This window comes from Myotis lucifugus, unplaced genomic scaffold (assembly GCF_000147115.1).
Source record: "Myotis lucifugus unplaced genomic scaffold, Myoluc2.0 scaffold_69, whole genome shotgun sequence".
Taxonomy (NCBI): domain Eukaryota; kingdom Metazoa; phylum Chordata; class Mammalia; order Chiroptera; family Vespertilionidae; genus Myotis; species Myotis lucifugus.
This window is the reverse complement of record NW_005871117.1, coordinates 3,550,222-3,574,601: the sequence shown is the minus strand read 5'-3', so window position 1 is coordinate 3,574,601 and position 24,380 is coordinate 3,550,222. Positions and strand designations below refer to the sequence as shown.

Genomic DNA, 24,380 nt, shown 5'->3' with positions numbered 1-24,380 from the left:
GCCGGCCACTGAGGCGGGGGGCGGGGCCGGGGGCGGGGAAAGGCCTTGGCCCAACACCTAAGGGCCCCAATGCCCCCTCCCCATCCCAAACTCGCCTGGGCAGCCGGGTGAACTGTAAGGAGGTGGATGAGTTTATGAAGTTTTATTCCAAAATGGGCCCAAAGGGAGTGAGTGGAAACCTTGTAACCCAGGCTGCTAAAATCTAAGCCTCTGGCCATACATCTCCACCAGCAGTAACACAATGGACGGTTTAAAGGTTATTTTATTAAATATCTTCAGTTCAAGGTTTCATTGTAACAAAGCTATGAAGGGTCTACCAACATTCAGAACAAACACTAACTATTTTTAAATTATTTCTATGTCATGCAAAAATTCTGCATCAAATGCCTTCCATTTCCTGTTTAAAAGGTGATTTTTTTTTTTAATAGTCTATTGTCTATAGATGCTGACATTAGCCCCAGAGAGGAGTAAGAATGCTAAGAAGTGGAGCTGGAGCAGCCACATGAAGCTATGGGTCTTAATGAACTCTAAGACCATTTGTCTTCAAGCCAGCAAAACCAAACCCCGTGGTGAAGGTGTCTGCGTGCTGGTACTGCAGGCTGCAGGGCGGCAAAGGGCTCAGGCCAGGGGCTGGGGCATGCATGAGGTGCTCAGAGGAGCCTGGCTACATCCAAGCACCAGCACCTGTGGGTTTGCTCTCTTCTCAGCTGGCTCCAAGGTCCATCTGTAGCTTTGCCTCCTGAAGGTAGTCCAGGCAGCTGGGGTCTACCCACTTTCCCCCCAACAGTGCAAATAATTGCGCAGACCAGTTTGCACAGTTGTTTCGGGGACACCAATGCCATGACCAGTTGCTCCCCCATTGTCTTCTCTATCTGCTTAGAGTATAGATCTTCCCCTCCTGGACTGGAACTCCTTGAGCACAGGAGGGACAATGAATGTAGGTAGGAGTCTTGGTTCTGAACACCTCTTTGGGGTACATGCAGTTGTTGTTGGTGGGGGTGATGCCCATGCAGATTGTCCAGCAGTTAAGTCTATACTTCAGTTGGTCAGTAAAGAGACCTCTTTAAGAGGACGCCTCTTCTTCTTGCCAAAGCCGTCGGGTCAATCTCAAAGACAGGAAAAGAGATGGACGTGCAGCAAGGGAATAGGAAGAAGGGAGGCAGCCCTCAGGGCAGCCTGAATGCATAGAGACAACCATCGACTCAATCCCGCTGCCTCACTCCTCCCATCCCACAGGGGCACTTGGCAGAGGGCCCAGGCCCAGATGAGGGTCAGCACGGGGACCACCGCCAGGAAAAGGCAAGACAGAAACAAAACTGCCAAAGGCAGCAAAGGGAGCCCTGACGAGGGTCCAGCTCTCTCCTTGCTCATTTGTAAGAAAACAAAGACGGAGCAAAGCGCAACCCTTCCCCCTTTCCCACTGCAGGGACTGGGCCTCAATAGCAGGGCCCGCATGCACTGCGCATCCTATAGAAATGGATGAGTCGGTGAGGACATGTCAGGCTAACACGAAGTTTCTCGTCGGCTTCATAGCGGACACACTTCTGCAGCACCAATTCTCTTCTCTTCTACGCTGAGTGGAATAGGACAGCAACATCCGGGCCCTTAGTCCTGAGGCCACTGCGTCTCAGCTGCCTCCGCTGCAGGCTGGGAGCTGTGCACTCTCTCCCAAGTAGGTCTGATGGCCACAGTGTTCTCATCAGCCTCGTTCTAGGTGCCTACGCAAATTCTGAAGAAGTCCATTCCTAGACCTGGGGCGGGCAGGCCACCTCAGGGGCTGCGATCACATCACGGCCCCCAAAGTTTTGTCAGAGTTCTTGCCTGGTCTCCTAAGTCCATGGAGGCCAGAGGCCAACCTCACCTCTTCAGGGCTGGTGAGTGAGCCCGCTGCTCATGCCAGGATGGGCATTACACAAACTCCTGCCTTCTTGCCAGCCCAGGGGCTACTGATGGTTTTAAAACGCATCATGGTATGGATTCCATTTTTTTTTTAAACAATCTTTTTTTTCTTTTTTTCCCCTTAAATGTAAAAAACACCTCAGTACAGCAGAGACAGACACGAAGGGCGGGCGGGAGGGCTGCATGCAGGGGCGTGCATTGGCTGCTGCCGCTTTGTAATTTAATTGTTTTAAACCTCAAACGAACAGGACTGCCGCTGTCACTCAGGCCCTCCAGAGCCACTGGTTGCAAAGGTTTGACCTCCAGCTGGGATCTCCTAATGCCCCTGTCAAACAGGATAGACATAGTAACAGAACAGAAGACAGTAAACACACAGATGAGTTCCGGGAACTTACACTACACACGTGGCCAAGTCTGCCTGAGGAGGTGGAGGCTGGGGGAGAAGCTAGTATTGAAATATAACATCGCCTCCCATTTGCTGAGCACTGACTAAATGCTTTACTCATTAAGCCTCTTATTTCATTCTCACAACTTCATGAGGCAGGCACCGCCCTTTCCCTCTTTGACAGCTAAGGAAACCGAGGCTTAGGGGAAGGAGGTAACCTGTCCAAGGCCACCCAATCTGGAGGCCTGGAGCTACCAGCCCCAAGTCTGTCTGATTTAAGAGCAGAACCTGTTACCACCACACTGTGCAGCCCTTGCCATTCCTCCGGGGTGGCCCCTATCTCCTCCCTCAATGCCAACTCTCCACCACCTCTGACCCCACCTGTCCCAGCCCCTCCCCACCCCCCACTCCCCACCAGGTGCACCTGTGGCTGAGCTCACTGCAGCGGTGCGGCAGGGGCCCCTGAGCAGTGATAGTGGACATTGAGCCACTTGCCATCCCGGCGGTGCCAGACCCGGGTCTCCTCCGACTGGCTGGTGCGAGGCCGGCCCTGCCCATCGATGTACTGGGTGAGGCGGATATAGGCGATGCAAGCGGCGTCCTCTCCGATCACATGGACGTGCGGGTTCAGGATGGTGGTGTGAATGGGCTTGCTGTTCTTGGACAGGACTGCAGGGGGCAGGGCAGGGTGAGTTAGGGAGGAAGGCGCCAGGCCTGCGCACTGACACTTCCCCTCGGCCTGCACTTCTAAGTCTCACCCTTTCTCGGCAACCACTCTGGGAGCTCTCCAAGCCCCCCATACATTTCCAGAGGCCAGGCAACCTCATCACATTAGTCTCAGCTACCCAAAAGGAAGAGGAAGGTGGGAACAATGATACCAGCAGCTACTGTTGTAATCAGATATCGTGCTGGGGGTTTCACATGCATGAGCTGTAATTCTTTGGTTGATACCGTTTTCTTCATTATAAGGTACGGACACAGGCTCAAGGAGGTTAAGTCATTTCCCCAAATCACACAGCATTTGAGCTCAGGAACATCTTACTCTTAAGTAAAGCCTCTTCTCTTTCCTCTGATGTTTAGATTTCGTAAGGGTTGGCTTGTTGCCAATTAGGGCTATAGAGCAAAATCAAGAACTTAAAATATTCCAAATGCATTTGTGATTTAAAAAAAAAAAAAAAAAAAAGGTCCAAAGTTCAAATTGAATCATCAAAGCACCAAGCTCAGGATATTCCCAGGATCCTCTGGGGGAAAGCCAAAAGATTGCCATTATCAGCAAACACTGTCAACTGTGTTACTTTTATTGAGATTCACATCTTAGTTCAAATGTTAGGTAGGGGCTACATGAAAACTTCCCTAGAGCTTCTGCAAACCCTGGAATTGCTTCTGGCTAATAGAGAGCCTAGGGATTACATTTGCAGCTGAGACGTGGAGAGGATGGTAGTTAGTAGAGAAAACAGCAACAAATAAAATTCAGGGCAGGATGGGGAAGCCCCAGGACAAAGTGAGAAGGAAATAAAAAAGGAGGGAGGGAGGACGGAGGGTCTTAGAGAGTGGAGAGAGAGACGGGAGGAGGTGAATATTCAGCTTCTTATCCCCTGGGATTCCGTGGACCGTCTAGTGCACAACCCCCAGCCAGGACGCCCGTCTCCCTCGATACTCAGGAAGACCCTAGCCACAACGTGCAGTCTCACAAGTCACCAGCAGTGCCTGTTCCTTGGTTGCACAGTCTCATCCTGGCTTTAATTTCTTTACTGTGACATCTGCAGACACAGAGCAGTATTACTCGCTGAGACCACCTTAACTTCATCTCAGATGGTTTCCAATCATCTTGAAAAGAGATGAGGCTTGCCCTGGCCGGTGTGGCTCAGCTGGCTGGAGCACCGTCCCATGCACGGAAAGGTGGCAGGTTCTATTCCCGGTCAGGGCACATACCCTGGTTGTGGGTTCGATCCCTGGTTGAGTCATGTACCAGAGGCAACTGATTGATGTTTTTTCTCTCTCTCTCTCTCCCTTCCTCTCTCTTAAAAAAATAAGAAAAAGTGAGGCTTAAAGAAATACAGTGACCCTGATTGTGGCAACCACCACTGCCATGAGGCAGCTGCAGAGGGAAGGGGCACGCAGGTTCTGGAGCAAGGCCCTCAAAGGCGCCCTTTAAGGCCATTCTCAGAGCACAAGGAGGCAAGCACACGGACCAGGGTGCAGCAGGCAGGTCAAGTAAGAGGAAAGTGGGCAACGGGGAAGGGGAGAGGGTGAGCGAGGACAGAGGCAAAGGGGGTGAAGGGGCAGGCAGGAGTATATCAGCAGCACGAACCCACTCACGATTCTCAAAGTAAAACTTATGGAAATCCATTCCCTCCACGAGGTTACCGAGGGCTTCGGGCTCAAAGGAAGTGAGGCCTGGATCACAAATCTTCCTGCAGAAAAGAAAAAGCAGCCTGTCAGTCTTCCACAGGGATTACTCGTCTTTCTTCCTCTTTAGAGGGTCTAGCCTGCAGGAGGTTAGCTTTGGGCCAGGCCGGACAAGATGGCTGAGACCTGAGGGGTACGCCTGCTAAGGCCTCTGAGCCCTGCCCTTCGGCCCGCTGCCCGCCAGCGCCCCACGGGAGGGCTCGGCCAAGGGTATCTGCCTGGAAGGGCTCCTGACCTAGCGGCCTGATGTTTAACTCGCACACTGGGCCCGAGGCCCAGCCTTCCCTGTCCCCAGGGTCCAAGCTGCTTCTGGGGAGGAGGGAAAGGCCTTGAGAAACTTGAGCCCGGTGAATTAGGTCTCTACTCACGTGTAGGCCTCAAAATCTCCATTGTTGATGGCCTCAATCAGTTGTTCTGTGATCTTAATGATCTCCTGTTTTCGCACTGTGGGAGGGAAAAAGCCAGCAGTTTACCTGCGTGGGACTGAGGAGCTCCTAAGTGGCGGAGAGCCCTCCCCAATCTTCAAGGATGCCCTGTGATCTCTTTGACAAAGACATCCCTCTTCTCTGTCTTTAAGGCCCTTTGCAGGAAGAGTGAGCCCACCTCTGTCTCCATCCCCCCTCTGTCATCTGGAGAACTAACGACCCCCTCCTCCTGAAGCCCACCCATTCGTTATGGTTCTCTGGCCTTTGTCTCCCTCTCCATCAACAACCAGGCTGCAGAAAACACTCGTCTGTAACAGCCGAGGAGCCTGGCACATCATGAATACTCGGTGCAGAGGTGTGCACCCCATCCCAGCAGGTTCAGCTTCTCTAAGAAGCTTCCCCTGATAAGGCTGTTTCCTGATAAGGTGTGGCTGACGTCTCTCACCTGAAGGGGCTCAGTCAGGTCTCAATTACCATGCCCCCCACTTCCACCCAGCCCCCACTCAGTGGTCCAGAACCTCAGCCCAGGCAACAGCCAGCCTGAGAGCAGAATCCAGCCAGGGATGAGGGCTCCCAAAGCATGAATGTTAGGATGGATGCTTAATTCCCTCCCCCGCTCATCTCCTCCACAGGGCTTTTCTGAGATGAGGATCTTGGAACTATAAACACTCTTTGTAAACAGAGCCTCTCACCAGAAAGACAGCTCCATTTACCCTGGACAAGCCTTGAAAAGCTCTAAATCTCATGCCAGGATGTGTCCCTCAGGAAAATCAAGACAGACAAGGCACAGACTGACAGGCAAGCAGAGTTGGTGCCCTCAGAGCCCCCAGCCATGCCAAGCCGAGGGACTGCTGGTGACATCCTGGGCTCAGGGCCAGATCACTTACAGGGAGGGAGCACCACTGTCAGCAGAGGGTGCTGCCGGGGGAGGGCTCAGACTGAGACCGGGCTAATCCTGACCAGAACCTGGGCTGGCCCAGGACACATGCCTTTCCTCACAGGAGCGAGAGGCTGCAAGACACATGTGAGCAATTAGAACAGCACAGCCCAGTGGCACAGTTGGGAGAGGGCAGGGCAGCCAAGGGGACAGCCAGGTGGGGCCCCACAGCCATCAGCATCTTCAGGTAAGCAGCAGGTTAGCGGAACCAGCGAGCTCTATCCATGTGCTAGAGGCGCGCGTGCGCGCACGCACACACACACACGCACACACACACACACACACACACACCCTCTCCCACCCCACCAAACCCATCTGTCGGACCTGACTGGGGCCCTGTGGGTGAAGAGGGCTGTGTTTAGAAACTCTAACAGGACAGATAGCAGGAGGAAAAGAAGCAGACAAAGGCATGATCTACACAGACACAACTAAAAATACCCATACCAGCTGCCATTAACCTAGCAAGGCATCGTATCAACACGTTCTACTACCTCATTTATTTTTCATCAGAATGCTCTGAGGTAGGGGTCATTTTATTCCCATTCCACAGATGAGGAAACGAACTCTGGGAGGTTTAATCTACTTCACACATTTCTGAAAGTACTGTAGCTGGGATTCAAACTCGGGTCTGTCTCACCCAAGCCCCAGGCTCTCGCTATGATATGCTGAGCCCAGGAAACACCATATCCCAACGTGGTTTCTCAGCCATCGAAGCTTCCCCATCACCCGGCTCCCACCACCTCTGACTTCTGACTCGGCCTTTCTTCCTGGCTCAGTGCTGAGGTGAGACCCAGTGCATAACCCAGTGACTTTCTACTCCTTCCCACCATGCGATGCTCTCCCCCCACGCTGTGTCTCTGGGCCCTGGTCTCAGGCGCCCCTGCCTGGTTAACAGGGCCTCCAATCAGCTCCCCCACCCAGCAGGGGCCGAGCTCCCAAAGCTCACTCAACGGGACTGGACTGCGGAGCTGGGCGGCCAGCTCTGGGGGGATCTCTGAGGGGCTTCAGGAGGAGCCAGGGAAGGGAAGCCAGGTTGTGCCTCCCTCACACTTACTGGCTGAGGAGCAGAGAGAAGGCTGGGGCTGCATGCCTGCAGAGGGGGCTGTTCTGTCCCGGGAGCTCCGTCCTTCGGGCACCGAGCTGCCATTCCCAGTGCGGAGCGGGGCAGCTAGCCAGCCAGGGCAGGGCAGGGCAAGGCAGAGCAGCCAAAACAAACAGAACAAGGCAGGTGAGCGAGCAAGCCGAACAGGACCCGCGCCCGTGGCCCTGCGGAGCCTGGGGCTGCTGTGGACACTGGGCCTCCCAGCCAAGAGCCCCAGCCAAGAGCCCCAGGAAAGTGCACTGACCTCGGCTTTGGCTCCCAGACTGTCCAAGGGTCCCCGCTCCCCGGGGAGGTGTTCTCGGGGGCTAGGCTACCAGGTCAAGAGCCCAGCAGCGAAGGAGCCACGTACTCTGCCAGCATCACCAGAACTGAGCTGACCTGACCTTCACCCCAGCAGCTCTGAGCGACTGTTCTTTCCGGTCGTACACATTTATGCTTCTATATTTTTTGGGTCCCCAAAGGTTTGGTGCCCTCTGGCTACTCCTGGGCATGCTCTCTCCGCTCTGTCCTGCAACATTCCTTCCTGTTTTCTGAAAGCCTGGCCTAAGGGCACCCAGCGAGGCAAAGGGAACGATTCTAGGCCAAGCCAAAGAGCAGGACAGAGACGCCCAGTGGTCTGGCCGCCATGCCCTCCCACATCCCCTGGCACTCTGGCCAGGCCCATGCTTGGGCCGGTGGTCCTTACAGCATCACCAGGACATCGCCAAGTGGGGTTCCGACGCCACTGTTGGTGCCAAGGCTTTGTGACGAGAGTGCCCCACTCCTCCCCGTGTGCCTAGGCCTGTTCCGGTTTTAAAACAGAAAGGTGCACATCTCGGGAACCACCTCAGTCCTGGGGGTATTGAGACAACTGGTCTCACCCTACTGACAACTCACGATATTTGTGGGTTATTTCTGTAGGGACTCAAGGGGTCCCTGCTCTGGGATGACAACGCATTCTCTGCAACAGGCACAGGTCTCTGAGCCCTGGCCCTGGACAGGCTCGGAAATAACTCTAGTTCAGCTATTCCAGACTCGGGGCCAGAGGAGACAGGCCTCTTGCCTAGCCCAGCCACGACAGACAGGAGCCTCCCGTTGTGGCCCACGGAGAGCAGCGTTAGGCCACACCCTCCTCTGGAGTAGACGGAGCCACCAATCTCCGCTCTGGGGGCAGACAAGGCAGGCGCTCCGCTGGAGCCGAGGCACCTGGGACACGGCTGGCGTCCCTTCCCCACCAAGGCCAGCACCTACCTTTGAGGTCCTCATCTTCCGTGGTGGTGTTGCAGCTCTCCGTGGAGCCCTGGAGGCCGGAGAGAACATGCTTGTAGTTACGCAGGCCCTTGGGAAACCCGAGCAACCAAGCAGAACAAAAGCAGAGCCCGTGCTCGCGCAGGGAGGGATCCGAGGCGGTTCCGTGCCTACCCCGGCCGCCTGACTCTCACAAAACTCGGGAGTCCCAACTCCCTCCCCAACTCAGTAAATGGCACCACCGATGCCGCCATCTGGGCGAAAACCTACAGTCACCTCCTAGGTTTTTCGGTTGATTCTTTTTCTTTTTTCTTTCTCTCATATCTCAGTTATGCCATCTAAAATCAAATCTGTCCGTTCTACCTCCAAAATAAATCCCATCTCACCTCTACCTGCGTCTAAGCTACCCACATCTGGCACCCGAACCCCTACAATCACTTCCTGGTCTCCCTGCTCCCCCCCTTGCCTCCTATGACATGGCCAGAGTGGCTTTTCAGAGTCCGTCGGACTGTATTACCCCCTGCTGAGAATCACCAACAGCTTCTTGCAGCTGCTGGAATAAAATGCAAACCCGACTCCTACACGGCAGGCCCTGCCCTCCTCTCCAACTCCCCCACCCTCCCTGCCACCCTGCTCCCCGGCCCCTTGCTCTTCGTGCTCGGGTCTCTGCTTGATGTCTTCTACTTCTTCATTCTGGATACATGCCAAGCCCCTGAGTTTGCCTGGCTGCCTTGCTCCCATCGTGTAGTTCAAATATCACCTCCTGTCCATGTAATCCAAGGCCCTGTTCACTCCTGACTTTGTGCCATTTCCTCCATAGCACTTATCACAACTAGACTTTATCTTAGTTATTTGGCTTTTGGTTCATTGTCTGCCTTCCCCACACCCGTGGAGAGGGATTTTGTCTTGTCACTTCTATAAAACAGAACTACGGGCGGTTTGGCTTAATAAATATTTGCGACTGGGAGTGAACAGGAGACAAGGTTATTGAGGACATAAAGCTGAGGCCAAGGAGAATGTCGTAGGGCCTGATGATATTCTTGCTCTGTTTTCCTAGCTGACGTTTATTCTCATTTACTCTTCGCCAGTCACGGAAGACAGTTCTATGACTATTACCCTCAGCTCACAGAGAAAGTAACCGAGAGGCAGAGCAGTAGAGTGTCCTGTCCGGCGGCCCAGAGCCAGGATTCAAGCCCAGGCCTGTCCGACTGAAGAGGCTGAGCTCACCATCACTAAGAACGGAGTAACTGCCCGGCCAGCGTGGCTCAGTGGCTGAGCATTGACCTGTGAGCCAGGAGGTCACGGTTCGATTCCTGGTCAGGGCATACGCCCTGGGTGCGGGCTCGATCCCCAGTAGGGGGCGTGCAGGAGCTGATCAATGATTCTCATCATTGATGTTTCTATCTCCCTCTTCCTTCCTCTCTGACATCAATAAAAATGTATTAAAAAAAGAAAAAGAATGGAGTAACCAACAGCCTAGACCAGTGGTCAGCAAACTCATTAGTCAACAGAGCCAAACATCAACAGTACAACGATTGAAATTTCTTTTGAGAGCCACATTTTTTAAACTTAAACTATATAGGTAGGTACATTGTTATTAACTTAATTAGGGTACTCCTAAGCTGGCCTTTGCTAAAAACATCCTCAATCTGATTGAGGTACGTTCACTGAGGTCGACCCCTTCCAACTCTCCCATCCACACTCCGTCTTGTATACTTGTTTCGTCTATCTCCTTTCCGAAAACTGACTTCTGCACATGGGCCACGAAGTTTCAATTGCACTGTACGTGCACGCCCGCATGTGGTATTTTGTGGAAGAGCCACACTCAAGGGACCAAAGAGCCACATGTGGCTCGCGCGCCGCGGTTTGCCAACCACTGGCCTAGCCTCTGCAAACACCTTTGCCCTGACGTTCAGCCTGCAGGCTGCCATCTGCAGGACCCTGGGATCCCGAGACGCAGCCCACTGGTTCCCTGCTGACACGGAAGCAGGGGGCAGCTCAGGACCCACTCACCTTGATCCCGTCTGTAGCGTTGTGCACCACGGTGGTTTGAGGCTCCTGTGAGGGAAGATTAAAATTACCCTCCTGACCTCGGAGACAGACTTACTGCTCTTCCCTGAGGGACCCCCACCCCTACCCAGGTACCTCAGAGACCTCTATAATGACCACTGGGGACTGCCCACTAGCCATTCTCACAAGACAAAACGTCCTGATATGACTGGGTCCTAGGTAGCCGGGAGCCCCAGATTTAGGGGACAGCACTGGCTGGTATAAAAGAGAGGCCTGGCCATGGAAGCAGGTACCAGGGGAGCTGAGAGGAAGAGGGTCTCTGACTCTGATTCCTGCTCGTTCTGAGTTTTCTCTCCCCGCGGGACAAGTACACTGGGGGAGCTGTGGGGCTAAGGGCACAGGCTGGACCCCCCCGACAGTGTTCACCAAGGGGTAGGCCGGAAGCAGGGGGAGCGGACTAAGGTGTCCCAGAAAGACCCAGGGTGCCCCCGCAGCAAGCTGAGCCCAGAGCTGCCTGCTTCACCCACCTCTGCCTTCCCCGGGGTCCCGTCCCTACATCAGCATGTCAGGCAGCATGAGGGTCCACAGAAAGCAGGAGGAGCAGCAGGCACGGTTACCCCTCCCTCTCTCCTAGTCATCCCCCTGCTCCCTCCTTAGCCTGCACTAGCAGAGGGAGCTCTGGGAGCACAGGAAGCCCCTCAGAAGAGCCAGAGAGCACTCCGACGGCACAAGCAGCACGGGGCTCTCCAGAAACCCAGAGATCAGCACCATCGGGGGCGGGGGGAGGGACCCCAGCCCTCCTTCCTGTTCATGAATTGCAAAGGAAAGGCTGAGGCAGATTTTATAAGGAGGCCTCCAAGAACTGACGTACAGGTCCCGAGAAAGCTCCTACCCTCTCCTTTTATAAGCAACTGACCTTCCCGGCCCCCAAAGCAGACCCACTGGGGGCCCAGCCTGGGGCTGGGAGGTTTAGCCGAGAGCCCCGATCACTCTTCCCCCAACAGTGAAAGGAGCAGGAGCAGTTCTGCCGTGCAGGAAGGAGCATGGTCAGCCGGGACAATGAGGGGGAAGGGGTCTGTGGGGAAGTACACAAAGCAGCCTGATCTACAGGAATCCAGAAAGGAAGAGAGCCAGAGAGGCCTGGGCGGGAGGGCAACAAGAGGACGTGGGGAGGAGCAGGAGGCAGCCGGGGGCAGGGGCGGAGAAGCCGTAGTCAGGAGGTACCATGGCCGTCTGCAAGGGCGCAGGCTCTTGGGCTGGGCTTACGAGACTGTTTTTGTTGTTGCTCTGTGGCTGAGACAAGAAAACAGATGGTTTAGTTCCTCTAGAGTCACCAAAGCAGCTCAGGTTCGACTCCCAGACCTCCCTTGCCCCCTGGCCTGGCCTGGAGGAGCTAGGGCGCAGGTGGCCTCCAAAACGCTACGCGGATGGGAGCGATGGCTGGAGAGATGATCGAAAGAGGGGAGCAGTTGGAGGGGGTCCAGAGACTTAGCTCTGGAAGCATCCTCAAGGTGGGGCCAGCCTTCCAAAGACTGGTTTAGGGCATCTCTCCAGGACTCTCTGCTTCGGCCAGATGCAATGTCACTGCACAACCATAGTCACCCAGAGAAACGCAGGAGCTTCTTCTCATTTCACGAGGGGAAAAGGAAGGTGGCTTATCAGAAAGCAGAACAAAATTCAGAAGCGCTGGGTCTCCTATCTGTGGGCGTTCTCCTGGTGCCCTTTCAACCTGCCACCTGCACTCCCTTCCCTTACAGCACCAGCTTAAAGCCTGACCTGAAAGAAGAGGAACAGAAGAGAGAGGAAACCTGGTCCAGGAGGTGGTGTCCGAGAGGAAGGGGTGGGATTTGGCTTTGCTTAGAATAGGCACCTACTGACCCAGGGGGCAGACAGGAGCGTGCTGCTGGCCTTCCCGCCTGACAGCTCGTGGACGGGGTCAGCTGCCAGTAAGGACTGAGCTCCAAGGAGGGGCCGGTGAGCCCTGCTGGGGGCTGTGGCTGCAGTCCCAGAGCCCAGCCCCCAGGAAAGAGGAGGCCGACGGGCAGGCCAGCACTCCTACAGCAGAGACCATCCGGATATCTCCTTATCTTTCAAAATGTCACACCGAGCGGCACAGCAAGGGAGGTGGGGGGGAGGGTGGCAGGGAAGGAAGGAGGCGGGGTGTCGTAGCGATGCTCTCCCAGCGGACTTACGATCCCCTAACCAGTGGACTCAGTCTCACGAGTGTCCAGTGGAGCTGGTGGCCCCGGAGAAGGGGCCCGATGCCTGCAAGTCCTTCAAAAGGCACAGAGACAAACGCGCGCCTGCCACCTCTGAGCGGGCGCAAATGAGGATACACGCAAAAAGCTACCCAGACGGTTTCTTCTCGCCTGGGGGCCTCTTCTCCAGCCCCGTGGACCAGACCTGAAGCCGTCCACCCTTCGCTCGCTGAGGCATCCCAAACCCAGGTCTGGGCATGGAACCTCAAACCAGGAACCAAGCGCTACCAGACTCCGCTGCACGCTGCAGGCTGAGAAGAGGGGTTCCAGGAGTCAGGATGTGGGTCTAAACTCACATGAGCTCTGCTCTCCCCCATTCCCCCCGGGAAAAAGCAGAGCCCTCCTAGCTCAGCGATGACACTGACCTTCTGGGTTGGGGCTGCCTGCACAAGGCTGTCTTGCCTGCAAAGCCCAGCTGAGATAGATCCTGGCACAGCGGGAGGACTCCAGGGTGTCCTCCTGAAAAACCTGTCCTATCTGAAGAGGGCTGGGATGCCCCCCGGGGTGCCCCACCTCTGGCTTTAATGGACGGTTTCATAATGACTCAGGCTGCTGTGTTGCTCTTGGTGCCCCGCGTCCCCTGAGAAAGAAGATGCGTTCCTGCTCTGGCCCCCTGGCTGGTGAGCTCAGCTGGCTGGAGCATCGTCCAGGACACCATAAGGTGGCGGGTTTGATTACTGGTCAGGGCACATATCCAGGTTGCAGGTTCAAGCCCCAGTAGGGGTGGGGCGTGTGAGAGGCAACCGATCGATGTTTTTCTCTCTCTCCCCCCGCTTCCTCTCTCTCCGAAATCAATAAAAACCATGTCCTCAGGTGAGGATAAAAATACAAGTGCTTCCTGTTGTCTTTCGGCTGTTCCCCGAGGGCTGGGCGGGAAGGATAAAACGCTGGGCACTGCTAATGGGCAGCTGCACAGGGGAAAAGGCCGGGAGAGTGAGGCTCAGAGACCTGAGCCTTCAACCAGCTCTTCTGCCCACCAGACGTCCACCGGCTGCCAGTCTGCAGGAAGTCGCTGTCCGTGCCCGGGGAGCAGGGCCTCGCCTCCTGGGCAGCAGTGAGTGAGGGTCTCTCCCTGTGCTGGCCCCTGGCCCCGGGTCCCTGCCAGCTTCACCCGCTGCCCTGGGCTGCGGCAGGCACATGCCAATGCCCACCTTTTAGGCTCCTGGGGGACCTTGGGCAATGGCCCCCGCCCCGCAGGACGGGCCACACCTGCCCACACAGCACAGACATGCAGTGAGGATGAGTGAAGCACACGCACATGGCAGAATGGGTTTGCGTGGCCGGCAGGCGGGCACAGGCAGCATGGAGTGGGCAGATGGGTGGGCAGGCAAGGCTCACCATTAGGTGCACGCTGGAACTTGACTTCCTTTTCTGGACACACCACAGCAAAAGGGAAAGAACAGGAAAGAGGAGGTAAGAAGAGAAGCACAGAGACGCTGCAGGTTAGTGCACCAGCGGAGGCTCTGCCTCGGGAGAGAAGAGCGGAAGGAGGAGACCCGGAGTCCGGCACACACGGGCTCCAGGCCCTGGGAGAGAAGAACGCCTTTGCCTCAGGCTCACACACACAGGTTTAGTAGGTTCAGAGAGGCCTCGGCCTGGCTCAGAGGAAGCTGCTAGAGGAGATGAAGTCACAAGTCTGGGAGGGTGAGTAACATTTCCATGCAAATTTACAGCTTTGGGCTTACTTTCTCTCATTACTAGGTCTGCCTGAAATTCGGGTGAGCAGCTAACAGGTAGGTGGTGAAAGGACTCAGACCATCCTCAGATTAATTTGACTTCTGAACCTCGACATTTTTTTTTCCTTTTTGCTGCCCACCTAAACTGCTTTTGGATGAAGATGTTGAGCTTTTAAAAATTATCTGACAAACAAAATCTGGCATCCCTTTTATCGGCGCGGCCACCCTCGTTGGTAAGATTTCAACGTTTTCTTTCATTTTGCAGTGAGTTGGGAGATGGAAAGATAGAGGAGTGCTGGTGATCAGAAGTACAGCAACCGCAACGACAGAGATGTAAACCACGGAGAATGCCGGAAGCAGTGACTGATCAGCCTTCACCAGATGCTCACGGACTTTATGTTCAGATGTGAAACAAGAGCATAAAAATAAAGAGCACATGGAACACTGAAAATACATCTCAGAAGACTGAGTCTGAAAGGTGAGAGGTAATTAAGAATCTTCTAATTAGCTGGCTGGGAGACGGAAGTCCCCTTGGACCACGGCTGTCTGCTGTTTGACTATTGCATGTTCGTTTAACGCTACCCCACAAGCACTCCCGGAGGGCTGTTCTGGGCACAGGGAGCAAGTCAGAGAAATGCTCCTGCCCTCTGGAGGCTGGCACTCTGTGTGTTGCTGTTGTCACATGATCTTTCAGTGAAATGTTTTCCTTTGTGGTTCTTAACTAGCGGCATTCCACTGCACCGCTGCTGACGTCATCTATGATGTCACGAGGGTGGCGGCCACAGTCTGGGCAGTCCTGGGATCTCTTTAACGGTTCCAGAGCGTTCTCTAGCTAAAGATCGGTGCTGCGTCTGTCCGGCAATGTTGACAATCTCATCAAAAGTGATATTTCCAGTGCGTTTCATGTTTTTTGCTTCTTCCTGTCTGTTGGTGGTTCTGTGAAGGCTTTGATGATCAGGGCAGAGGGAGAAGGCACTAAACTCAACCTGGGCCTGTCTGCTCTGATTGGTCAGTTATACCGTAATCCTCAGACCCTCCCAATCACTGGTTGCTCTGGCGCTGTCATCACCAATGTTTTCTGGAGACAAACCCAGGGGCCCAATCTTGTGGCACTGCCTTCCCCACTGGTGCTCCTCAGGATACAACTTGGATCTGTTGGTTCGAACTCCAGTGGCGTGGTGGAGGCGGCTGGTGTAGGAGGAACCGGATTCGGGATGACCGAAGAATGGTAAGCCTCCTCCGAGCCCAAAACCAAAAGAACGAAGAGCCTTCGGCTATGCCGGATATCCTGACACTCTACTTTAGAAGACATCTTTGGGAATGTTATTATATTCAAAAAAGAAGGGACTACAAATACTTAAAAGAATGGTCCACAATTAGGAATTAGATCTAAAGAAAAAGAAAGCCTAAATATAATGAGGACTCTCGTGCATTCGCCTTTCATATATGCCAAAGACAATACGAGATTTTACTTTCAAAATCATCCCTCAAAAAGAGGGAGTTGCCTGACACTCACACGTATCCCTTCACTCCATCCGACGTTAACACTGTGAAGGAAGGCGGTCCGTATCTCCTTTATCTTTGTAATCTCCATGGGGCCTCGAGGACGCCTTAACGCTATCGTGCAACCAACACACGTTTACTGAGTGGGACTGGGTTCGCCCACCGGCTCTGCCCAGGCAAAAGCAGAGCACGGGCGTCCGACTTGCCCAGAATCCGATCAGTGGAACTGCGGGGGCCGACCCAGGCCCAGTCTGGGTGCGGGCAGTTTCGGGAGCTGTCATCACAGGTGGTTTGTAGCGGGTTGTTCTCCCGGGGCCTTGCCTTGCACTTTCAGTTTGCCTGCTTCACTTAACGGGCAATACCTTCCCAACTTGCTCCTAGCTGACTGTTCTTTTTCTAAACGGCCTTTCATGAAACCCCGAGATAATCTCTTTCTACTCAAGTGTTAGTTTCTTCTAGGTGAGCTGTTTTCTTTCCGTTCCTTTCTCCATCCTTTTGGGGCTTTGCCCTCAGCCATGCAAAGCCAGCACACGGCAGCACTGTTTCAAGACCAGGTCATTTCTCAAGAACTACATCCCACTTAGATTTAAAAATTAAACATTTATTTAAAATTTCAAACCAGGAAAGGGTTCCAGCCTCCTTTCCATACTTAAACAAATATTCAAACGGTACTTAAGGAAATATCTATATCCTTTTTTTTCTCTCTCTCTTCTTAAATATTGGATGGCCATTCTGGCCTGGGACTAGCAGAACCCATGAGTGGTCCTCAACTAGGGACCTCTGGGGATCTGAGAGTTGGTGGCCCCTCCAGGTGGCTCTCACTCTTCCATAGACCTTGAGTCACAGGCATCCACATTCAAAGAAACCTAACTAGAACCCGAAGTCCCCAAATTCAAGACCACAAAGGAGACTCGCTGCTCAAATTGATGCTATTCGAGCATCTTGTGGTGGAAGCTCCTGGATAGTGAGAAGGAAACTACTCTATGGCCTTGGGCAGCAGGAACTGGGGCAGGAGGAGCTTGGGCAGGAGGACAGGGTATAAAAGGATCTTCTGAGCCACGTCACAGCCTCCCTCACAATCCAGGTTATCGCCTTCACTTCCAGAAAACCAAACCCCACATCTTGGTTTCACCCAACCACGTCACTGTCATCTACTTGCTCCTGATTATAAAAGGACTGCAGCCACCTCACAAGCAATTTGGGAAACAGAAAAGAAGGGGGGAAATCCATAATGCTATCACTCTTGCCAGTCTTTCTTATACAATTTAAAAGTGTCATTATAAGCTATAGACAAGTTTATGCTTTACTTTGAAAAGAAATAGTATTTTGATTTTTGTTCTGGTTATCAAAGTAATGCATCATCTAGCTGCAATATGCAGGACATACAGAAAAAGGTATAAAATAAAAGTTCCCTAAATTCCCATCGCCCAGTGAGGTTATTATTAATACGTCAGTGGGTTTCCTTTCAGTTCATTTTCTATCCACCTGCCATATACTGAATATGATCTATCAACACATTGTTTTTTTTAAACAAATGTAGATAGTAGAGTATGTACTGCTTTACACCCCACTTAATATAAAGCATCTCTGTCATTGTATCACCTCTCGGTCATAACTGTCATGACAATTAGTAGCTTTATAATGGTCTATTACGGGTTTCCCATCATTCCTTAGTCATTACCTACTGGCTTTTGAGATCATCTCCAATCTTTTCACAGCTACAAATCACGTCACACTGAACACCTTTCCGCTTTCAGTTTTTTCCACATTTTGAATGATCTCTTTAGGATAAATTCCCAGAAGTAGACTTAAAGGGTAAGCAAGGCAGGCACACTTTTATCGTTTTTGACACGCAGACTGCTTTACAAAAGGTCATCCTGACTTTTCACTAACTCGAAGAGTCAGAAATGGCACTCTGTTCTGACTTGCATTTCTCTGGTATTAGTGAGGCTAAACCTAAACACCCATATGGGAGCCACTTCTTCCTCTTTTTCAGACAGATTGTCAGTTCATCTTCTCTGACCATGATCTGCTGGGTTTTAGGGAGGATTCTTATTGGTTAGAGAAATCTCTTTTGTATAAAAATAATATTAACTCTTCCCATCACACCTGCTGGGCTGGTTTCCCCCAGCCGGTCTGTTGCTGGCCTTTTAACTTGGGTTGGCCATTCTCTTCGCAAACACTTGCAGCATCTCAGCCTCTGGGGTCCCACCACTATGTTCAAAGTCTTTCCTCAAGAGTCAGACTCATTTACTGGGCACATCAGGTCAGACGCTGGCTGGGTTCCCCACGTTTTCATTCAGAGCAGTTTAGTGATTCTGTCCCCCGAGTTCTCATCCTCCCGTGTTCCTGGAAGGTACGTTGTCGCACACCCGTTCTTTCCCCACCTCCTGTTCTTCCTGCATTTCTTTTGCTGAGTCCTCTTCTTGTCCAGCCCCTTAATAACAGACAACCCCCAAGTTTTGTCTTTACTGGACTCTTAATCCTTCATGGATTCATATGGGGGGAGGGGAAGTATGATTAAAATTCAGACTCTACCTCCCACCCAGGGCTTTCTGAATCTGGATTCTAGGTTACCCTGGAATCTGTACTTTTAATTAGCTCCTTAGGCTAATCTGACATGGCCACACCTGACGGTCATCCATTGGGCCAGCATCTAGGACAGTGATGGCGAACCTATGACACGCGTGTCAGAGGTGACACGCGAACTCATTTTTTTGGTTGATTTTTCTTTGTTAAACGGCATTTAAATATATAAAATAAATATCAAAAAATTTCTATATGTGACACGGCACCAGAGTTAAGTTAGGGTTTTTCAAAATGCTGACACGCCGAGCTCAAAAGGTTCGCCATCACTGGTCTAGGAAGTTCTGCTAGAAATGTGTCCCTTAATGGCTCTTTGATTCACCCTCTCACCGCCATCTCAGTGACCACTGCTTTATTGCAGCTCCTATTTGGCGCACTCGTTCTTTGCTTCAGCCAGACACAAGGTCCTCAAGTTCCCAGAACCATCGTGCTGCCCAAATTCGTGTACCTCCACACGTGCTGTTCCCTCTGTCTGGAATATTCTTCTTCCTTCTCCTCTCCTTAACCTGGCAAAATCCAGCGAATCCTTCAAACTCAGTTCATGGGCTGTCTCCTCCAGAAAGTTTTCCTGTTCTGGCCCCATGCTGGTCTCTCCCGTCCCCGCTCCTGCAGCCCTATGCACACCCCCTCACGGACCTCGCCAGGCCGCACCAGGACTGGTGGCTTCCCTGTCTCCCCCACCGCGAGCACTTCAAGGGGGAACTATGTCGCTGCTCCCCAACTCCCGAGGCACAGACCTGGCTGAGCGGGCGGACTGGCGATGCCCTCATGCGAGTCCCCATTTGCACGTCCAGTGCGGCCCTCCTCCTGGGCCTCCCCCCAGTCTTTCCAGCACCTTAAAGACCTCTCCACCCAGGTCCCCGCCGCCTCGCAATCTCAAGGCGGTCAAAACAACCTTCTCTTCCCTCCCCTGGGCCTCCCGTCCCACTACTCCATTTCTAACAGAGGCACCCCCAATTCTTTCAACATTCCAGGACTTTCATGTTATCTTTGACGGGTCCCTTTTTAGCCCTCCCCGCACCCCTTCCTTTGACACATCTCTAAGCAGAACTAACATCTCATCAGACCCCAGCATCCATGGGCACAGCTAGACCCACTGCCCACAGGCAACCCCCGTTCTGACGGTTGGGTATTTTGAATATTACCCCTTTCTACTTCTAATCACCTTGTCTTCACCCTGCACCCAGACTGTAACCAATCCTAATCGATACCTCTGTGTCTGGCTTTCACACTCTTCTATTTGTCCTTACACCCTTAGCCACGTCTTTTAAAAAAAAAAAGAATCCCGCTCACTGTAGCTTCCTTCTCAGTGGCCTTCAGCGTTTCCTGTGGTCTGACACACAGCCCTGCAATTCCTCTGCCCAACCAGACCAGCCCAGCTGTATCTCTGACGTCCCTGAGCCACACACCCCATGTTCCAGGTGGGCAGGACCATAAAAACATTCCCTGTTGTTCTTATGTTATAGGATACATTCTCATTTCAAATACTAAAGAACAAAAGGTGTGTTCCCTACCCTGTCCTCACCTCTAACCCCACTCCCTGGAACCATCTCGGGTAGGATCCAGTACCACCGGCCATTCGTGCTGAGCTGGTTCCAGGTGTGTCCGTTTTCCTCTTTAACTACCTCGCCGCTTCCTAAAGCCGGAAGACAGCATCACCTCTTTCTAAAGCATCAGCTCCTACAGGCTTGGGTGCTCCTAGAACTGAGTGCAGCCCTGGGCCAGAGAGGTACTTATTACACACTCCGTAAAGGTTGATGGATTCTAGCTATTCCCCCAAATAGAGACATGCAGCATCTCTCTCCGACTACACCTGCCACCTTCCCTATCTTGGTTCCACCCATCCAGCTCCTGTCTCCATAACGGGAAGGGGGCAGCGGTCAGCCCCAGCGCCATGTCAGCAGGCGTGCGCAGAGCCCGAGCTCCGCTCCCTGGGGCAGGAGTACACAGCAGCAAGCTCGCAGAGAATGAGAGGAGGAGGAAGGTGGGCGGGCGAGGAAATGGGGCACACGTGTATATCTCAGCTGGGGACAGAGGATCCTGGGGAAAGGCGGAGCTTAGACGTTTGCTGGCATTTAAAGGTTTGGATAGTTTCAGTTTGAAATTCTCCGTGGTGTAAACTGATAGGCTTCAAGACAGCATGAACTCCCATCCCATGCCCTGTCCTCGGGCCCTTTCTGTCCTCAAGGCATCTACAGGACACCTTGGGCCCCGTGAGGACCCCCAGCCACCTCTCCTCCACTTTGGTCAAGCAGCCACTCACCCTAGGGGTTCCCGCTGGTCCCTGCAGGCCCCTAGTCCCTCCTCTTTCCCTGGCCGCACAGGAGAGCTCCCTTACCTAACGGGAAAGCTGTGCATACCATGTCCCTCGCCTGCTTCCGAGGGGCCTACGCCCTGATAGAGTTTAAGACGCTTTCACTTAGAGGGAGCTGAGCTGGGTCCCAGAAGTGCTTCGAGGTAAGGAAAGACCAAAAGGATTATGGCTTCAGGCAAACTTTGCTTTCATTTGATAAAAACGGTTTGTGCTTCAGAAAGAACAAGAAAAAAAAAATTAACCAAAATGACTAAAAAAAAAACCCAGAGAGTCAAAAGCCCTGCAAATGAGGCACCTGTCTGGAAGTCAAGTTCAGGATTCAGCTTTAGTAAAGCCACCGTTTGGATCGGTTCCCCGGGGTCTTTTGGATCAGCTAGGCTCAGGAGAGACACACCTGCCTTCTGCCCTCTCAGGCCAGTGGAACCTGCTGTTCCGAGCACACAGGTTTCTGGTTTAAAGCAGAAAAGCAAGGACGGGAAGGGTCCCAGGGAAAGGGGGGAATAAGGTGCCAAGAATCCCCATCAATGGCTGCAGGAGAGAGAGGCCGGTCTCGGGCTAAAAGGGTGGAGACACCTACCTTGACGCCGCCATCCGACTTCTTGTTCAATAGGCTTTTGGCAGCTGTGAAAACAAAGAGGAAAATCAAGTCTCTCGCGTGGCACCCTGTCTTCAACCTGACGTCTGGCGGCTGGATCCACAGAGACTGCTGTGTCTGCAAAGGGGGCCGGAGTCTCCGGAAACCCCTGGAAGCAGAGCACTGCCTGGCAGCCCCAAAGCACGAAGGACATCTCAAGCAGCATCAGACCCTCGGGGTGGGACCCCAGGGCCTCCTCTGCCATGGAAGACGGCTCGGCAGGAACAGGGACACACTGTGCTTAGGAGGAGAAACCACATTCAGTACTGGAGCCGCCCGGGGCACTGGGAACCCTGCCTCCGACAGCTTCCACCCGGGCCCAGAGCACAGCGCCAGGGTGAAAGGTGAGGGCTCCGCCCCTAGATGCCATGGAGATTCTCAGGGTGGCCAAGCCGGAAGGATGCAAGACATCTGAGTGTTCTCGAGAAACAGGAGTGTCACAGTTCACGAAGGAGACCAGACGTGAGGACAGACAGACACAGACACAGAGACCAGGACCACCTACAGGAGGGTTTTGCCAGGGGGTGAAGCCTTGACGGAGCAGGTCCTTACCAGGTTTACTGGGTCCTGTCTGCCACCCTTTCCCGAGTCCGCTCTCTGAACCCACTGAGCAGGAGGACCGGGCAGAATCACAAGGCATTAAACAGAGCCCAGCCAGCACAGGGCGGTGCTCAAGCTGATGAGCTCTGTGCAGGATGGCTGGGAGCAGACAGGAGATGGGAGAGTCTGGGAGGCACGAGGAGATGGAATCAGCTCAACTGTCTGATCCCCTGGACTTCGCTGGGTTTGCATCTTAGTTCTACCACCTGCTCGCTGTGTGACCTGGAGGGAGGGACTGAACCCATCTGAGCCTCAGCTTTTTTTCAACCCACAAAATGGGGTGAAACAGGGCCTGGGTCACAGGACAGTGATGGGATCCCAAGGGATCATGCAGGAGAAGCACTAAGCAGAGTGCTTGGCACATGGCAAATACTCGGCCAGTGTTAGCTGCTGCCACCCTGGCCTGCAGGTGGTCCTTCAGCCCACGCTGAGTCCCACCTCTCTGCACTGAGAATAGGGGTCCTTCCATCACAAGAATTCTGACCCCCCAAAATGGCCTTTGGCCCAACCTCCCTCTAGTCATGATGGGGTGATTCGAAAGTTACGTTTTTAACGTATTGACTACGAGGCCTGACCACCTACTATATTAAATGCTTTACATACATCAGAATTCTTAACTCCGGCTGCCCATCAGAATCAGTTGGGGAGCTTTAAAAAAAAAATGCTTACATAAGACTACCCCATGCCCTAGGGATTCTGATTTTTTTTGTCTGGGGTGGAGTCCCAGCATGGGTATTTTTTACAAGCTGTCGTGTACAGGCAGGGTTGAGAGCCTTCAATATATATGATCATAATCACCACCATGGTATTTGTTAGCCCCACCGGAGAGATGAGAAAACTACCGCTGGGAGAGCGGATGCAGCTTGCTCAGGGTGTGGCAGGGCTAGGATCCAAACCCAGGACGCTGTCTCCACAGCAGCACTCTCTAGCCTTGCAGACTGAAGGCCTGAAATGCCAGGCTTCACCATTTCGAGGGGCGTGGCTTCCTCTGTGGGGGCTCCAACAGGGCCGGTGAAGCCCCGTCCTCCGGCCCTCACAGGGAGGCCAGGCTAAAGCCTCCTGCTGCCCCGCTCCATGTCCCCAGGCTATTGCCTCCTGAGAGTTGGCAAGCGCCCAGCATGCATGGCTGGTTAGGGGGCTCCGTAACACCAATGCGCTCGCAGATGCCAAGTTAGGTGGTCCATCGGCATGCCCATCTCAGCCCGCAAGCATGGGACTCGCCTCCCTGGTGAGTGGGCCTGGCATGCTGGCCCTCCTGGTGGGGTGGCAGGGAGCCGAGGCAGGCGGTCGGTCGGGGAGGACTCATGCCACGTACCTTGCCCGGCCAGGCCGGCGGCGCTCGCGGCAGGCGAGGCGGGGGCGGAGCTCTGCCTGCCAACTGAGGGGATACAGTCTCTCAGTGCACAGAGCTGCCGCAAAGCCACGGGGGCCAGTCCGCAGGAGCATGCCCAGCGAGGAGCCCGCTGGCCGCCCGCGCACAGCAGGGTCCGGGCGGCGTGGCCAAGCCAGCCGAGCTGGGGGAGCGAAGGCGCCGGGGGGAGGCCGAGGAGCAGGTGCAGCCAGCCCGGCAGCAGTCTGGGGACCTGAGAGGACTGGGCTCAGCCGGGGCGCAGGGAATGCCACGGCTCCCCTCCGGGGGAACGGCCCCAGCACGTGTCCTGTGACCACCTCGGATGAGGGTCTGGCTACAGGGAGGAGCCTGGCTGGTGAGAGGCTGTGAGGACACTGAGCCCCACTTCCCAACCTTTCCCCCCAGGGGGCCTGACTGCGGGCATTTTCAGAGAGCCCCGCGCACAGGGCAGCCCGCTCCTCTGGCCGCATTCTGGACGGTAGAGAGACGAGCACTCAGGGCCCGGGAAGGTCACGGACGTCCCACATCCCTGGCCCCTTGGAGACAGGCTGCTCTGCCTCTCAGGCAGGGAGCCAGAGGGGCAGCTTTTCGCGGCCTGTGTTCCTCAGGGTTCCGAGGGTGAAGATGCCAAGAAGCGAGGCCCAGACAGAAAGCCCACGCTGCCGAAGCAATCCACGGCAGGAGCCCCGATTTCGCCACCAGCCAACCCGCTAGGGCCGTGGTCGGCAAACTGCGGCTCGCGAGCCGGGCTAAGCTACGCCCTCTCTGGGATCAACTCAGAACACAGCCTCGCTCGTTCCTAAAGAAACACACTGGCGACCTTCCTTCTGGATTCCACCTGCACACACCTTTCTGCAGGCTCCTGAGACGGACCCTGTCCTCACCTGCCCAGAGTCGGGGCAGGAAGGTCATCCTGAGCCTCGCAGTGTCTTAGCTGTCGGTCTCCTCTGGCCCAGGGCGAAGGGAACGCAAAGGCCGGACGAGGCTGGGCAGCGAGGGCCGGCGGCACTTTAGGGCTTAGCGGAGGGGCTTTGTTCTAACAGAGACCGACCTCCTGAGACCAG

At 54.1% G+C, this 24,380-nt stretch overlaps 1 protein-coding gene across 5 annotated transcripts in view; it reads right to left on the bottom strand.

Moving 5' to 3' along the window:
• Positions 1–244: 244 nt before the first annotated feature.
• The window catches only part of CAMK2G (calcium/calmodulin dependent protein kinase II gamma), a 57,850-nt gene continuing 33,714 nt past the window's right edge, over positions 245–24,380 (bottom strand). The window contains exons 12-22 of one of the 5 annotated variants that reach the window (XM_006090292.2): positions 23,281–23,343; positions 21,309–21,352; positions 13,991–14,023; positions 11,619–11,687; positions 10,398–10,442; positions 8,388–8,436; positions 7,110–7,223; positions 5,062–5,137; positions 4,604–4,698; positions 2,709–2,953; positions 245–2,224 (exon numbers count right to left, since the gene is read on the bottom strand). In XM_006090292.2, the coding sequence (XP_006090354.2) occupies positions 2,721–2,953; positions 4,604–4,698; positions 5,062–5,137; positions 7,110–7,223; positions 8,388–8,436; positions 10,398–10,442; positions 11,619–11,687; positions 13,991–14,023; positions 21,309–21,352; positions 23,281–23,343 (821 nt within the window). In that variant the 3' untranslated portion in view covers positions 245–2,224; positions 2,709–2,720. The remainder of the gene's footprint in view (positions 2,225–2,708; positions 2,954–4,603; positions 4,699–5,061; positions 5,138–7,109; positions 7,224–8,387; positions 8,437–10,397; positions 10,443–11,618; positions 11,688–13,990; positions 14,024–21,308; positions 21,353–23,280; positions 23,344–24,380) is intronic. The other 4 variants (XM_023755082.1, XM_023755083.1, XM_023755084.1 and 1 more) reach the window with 4 other exon arrangements.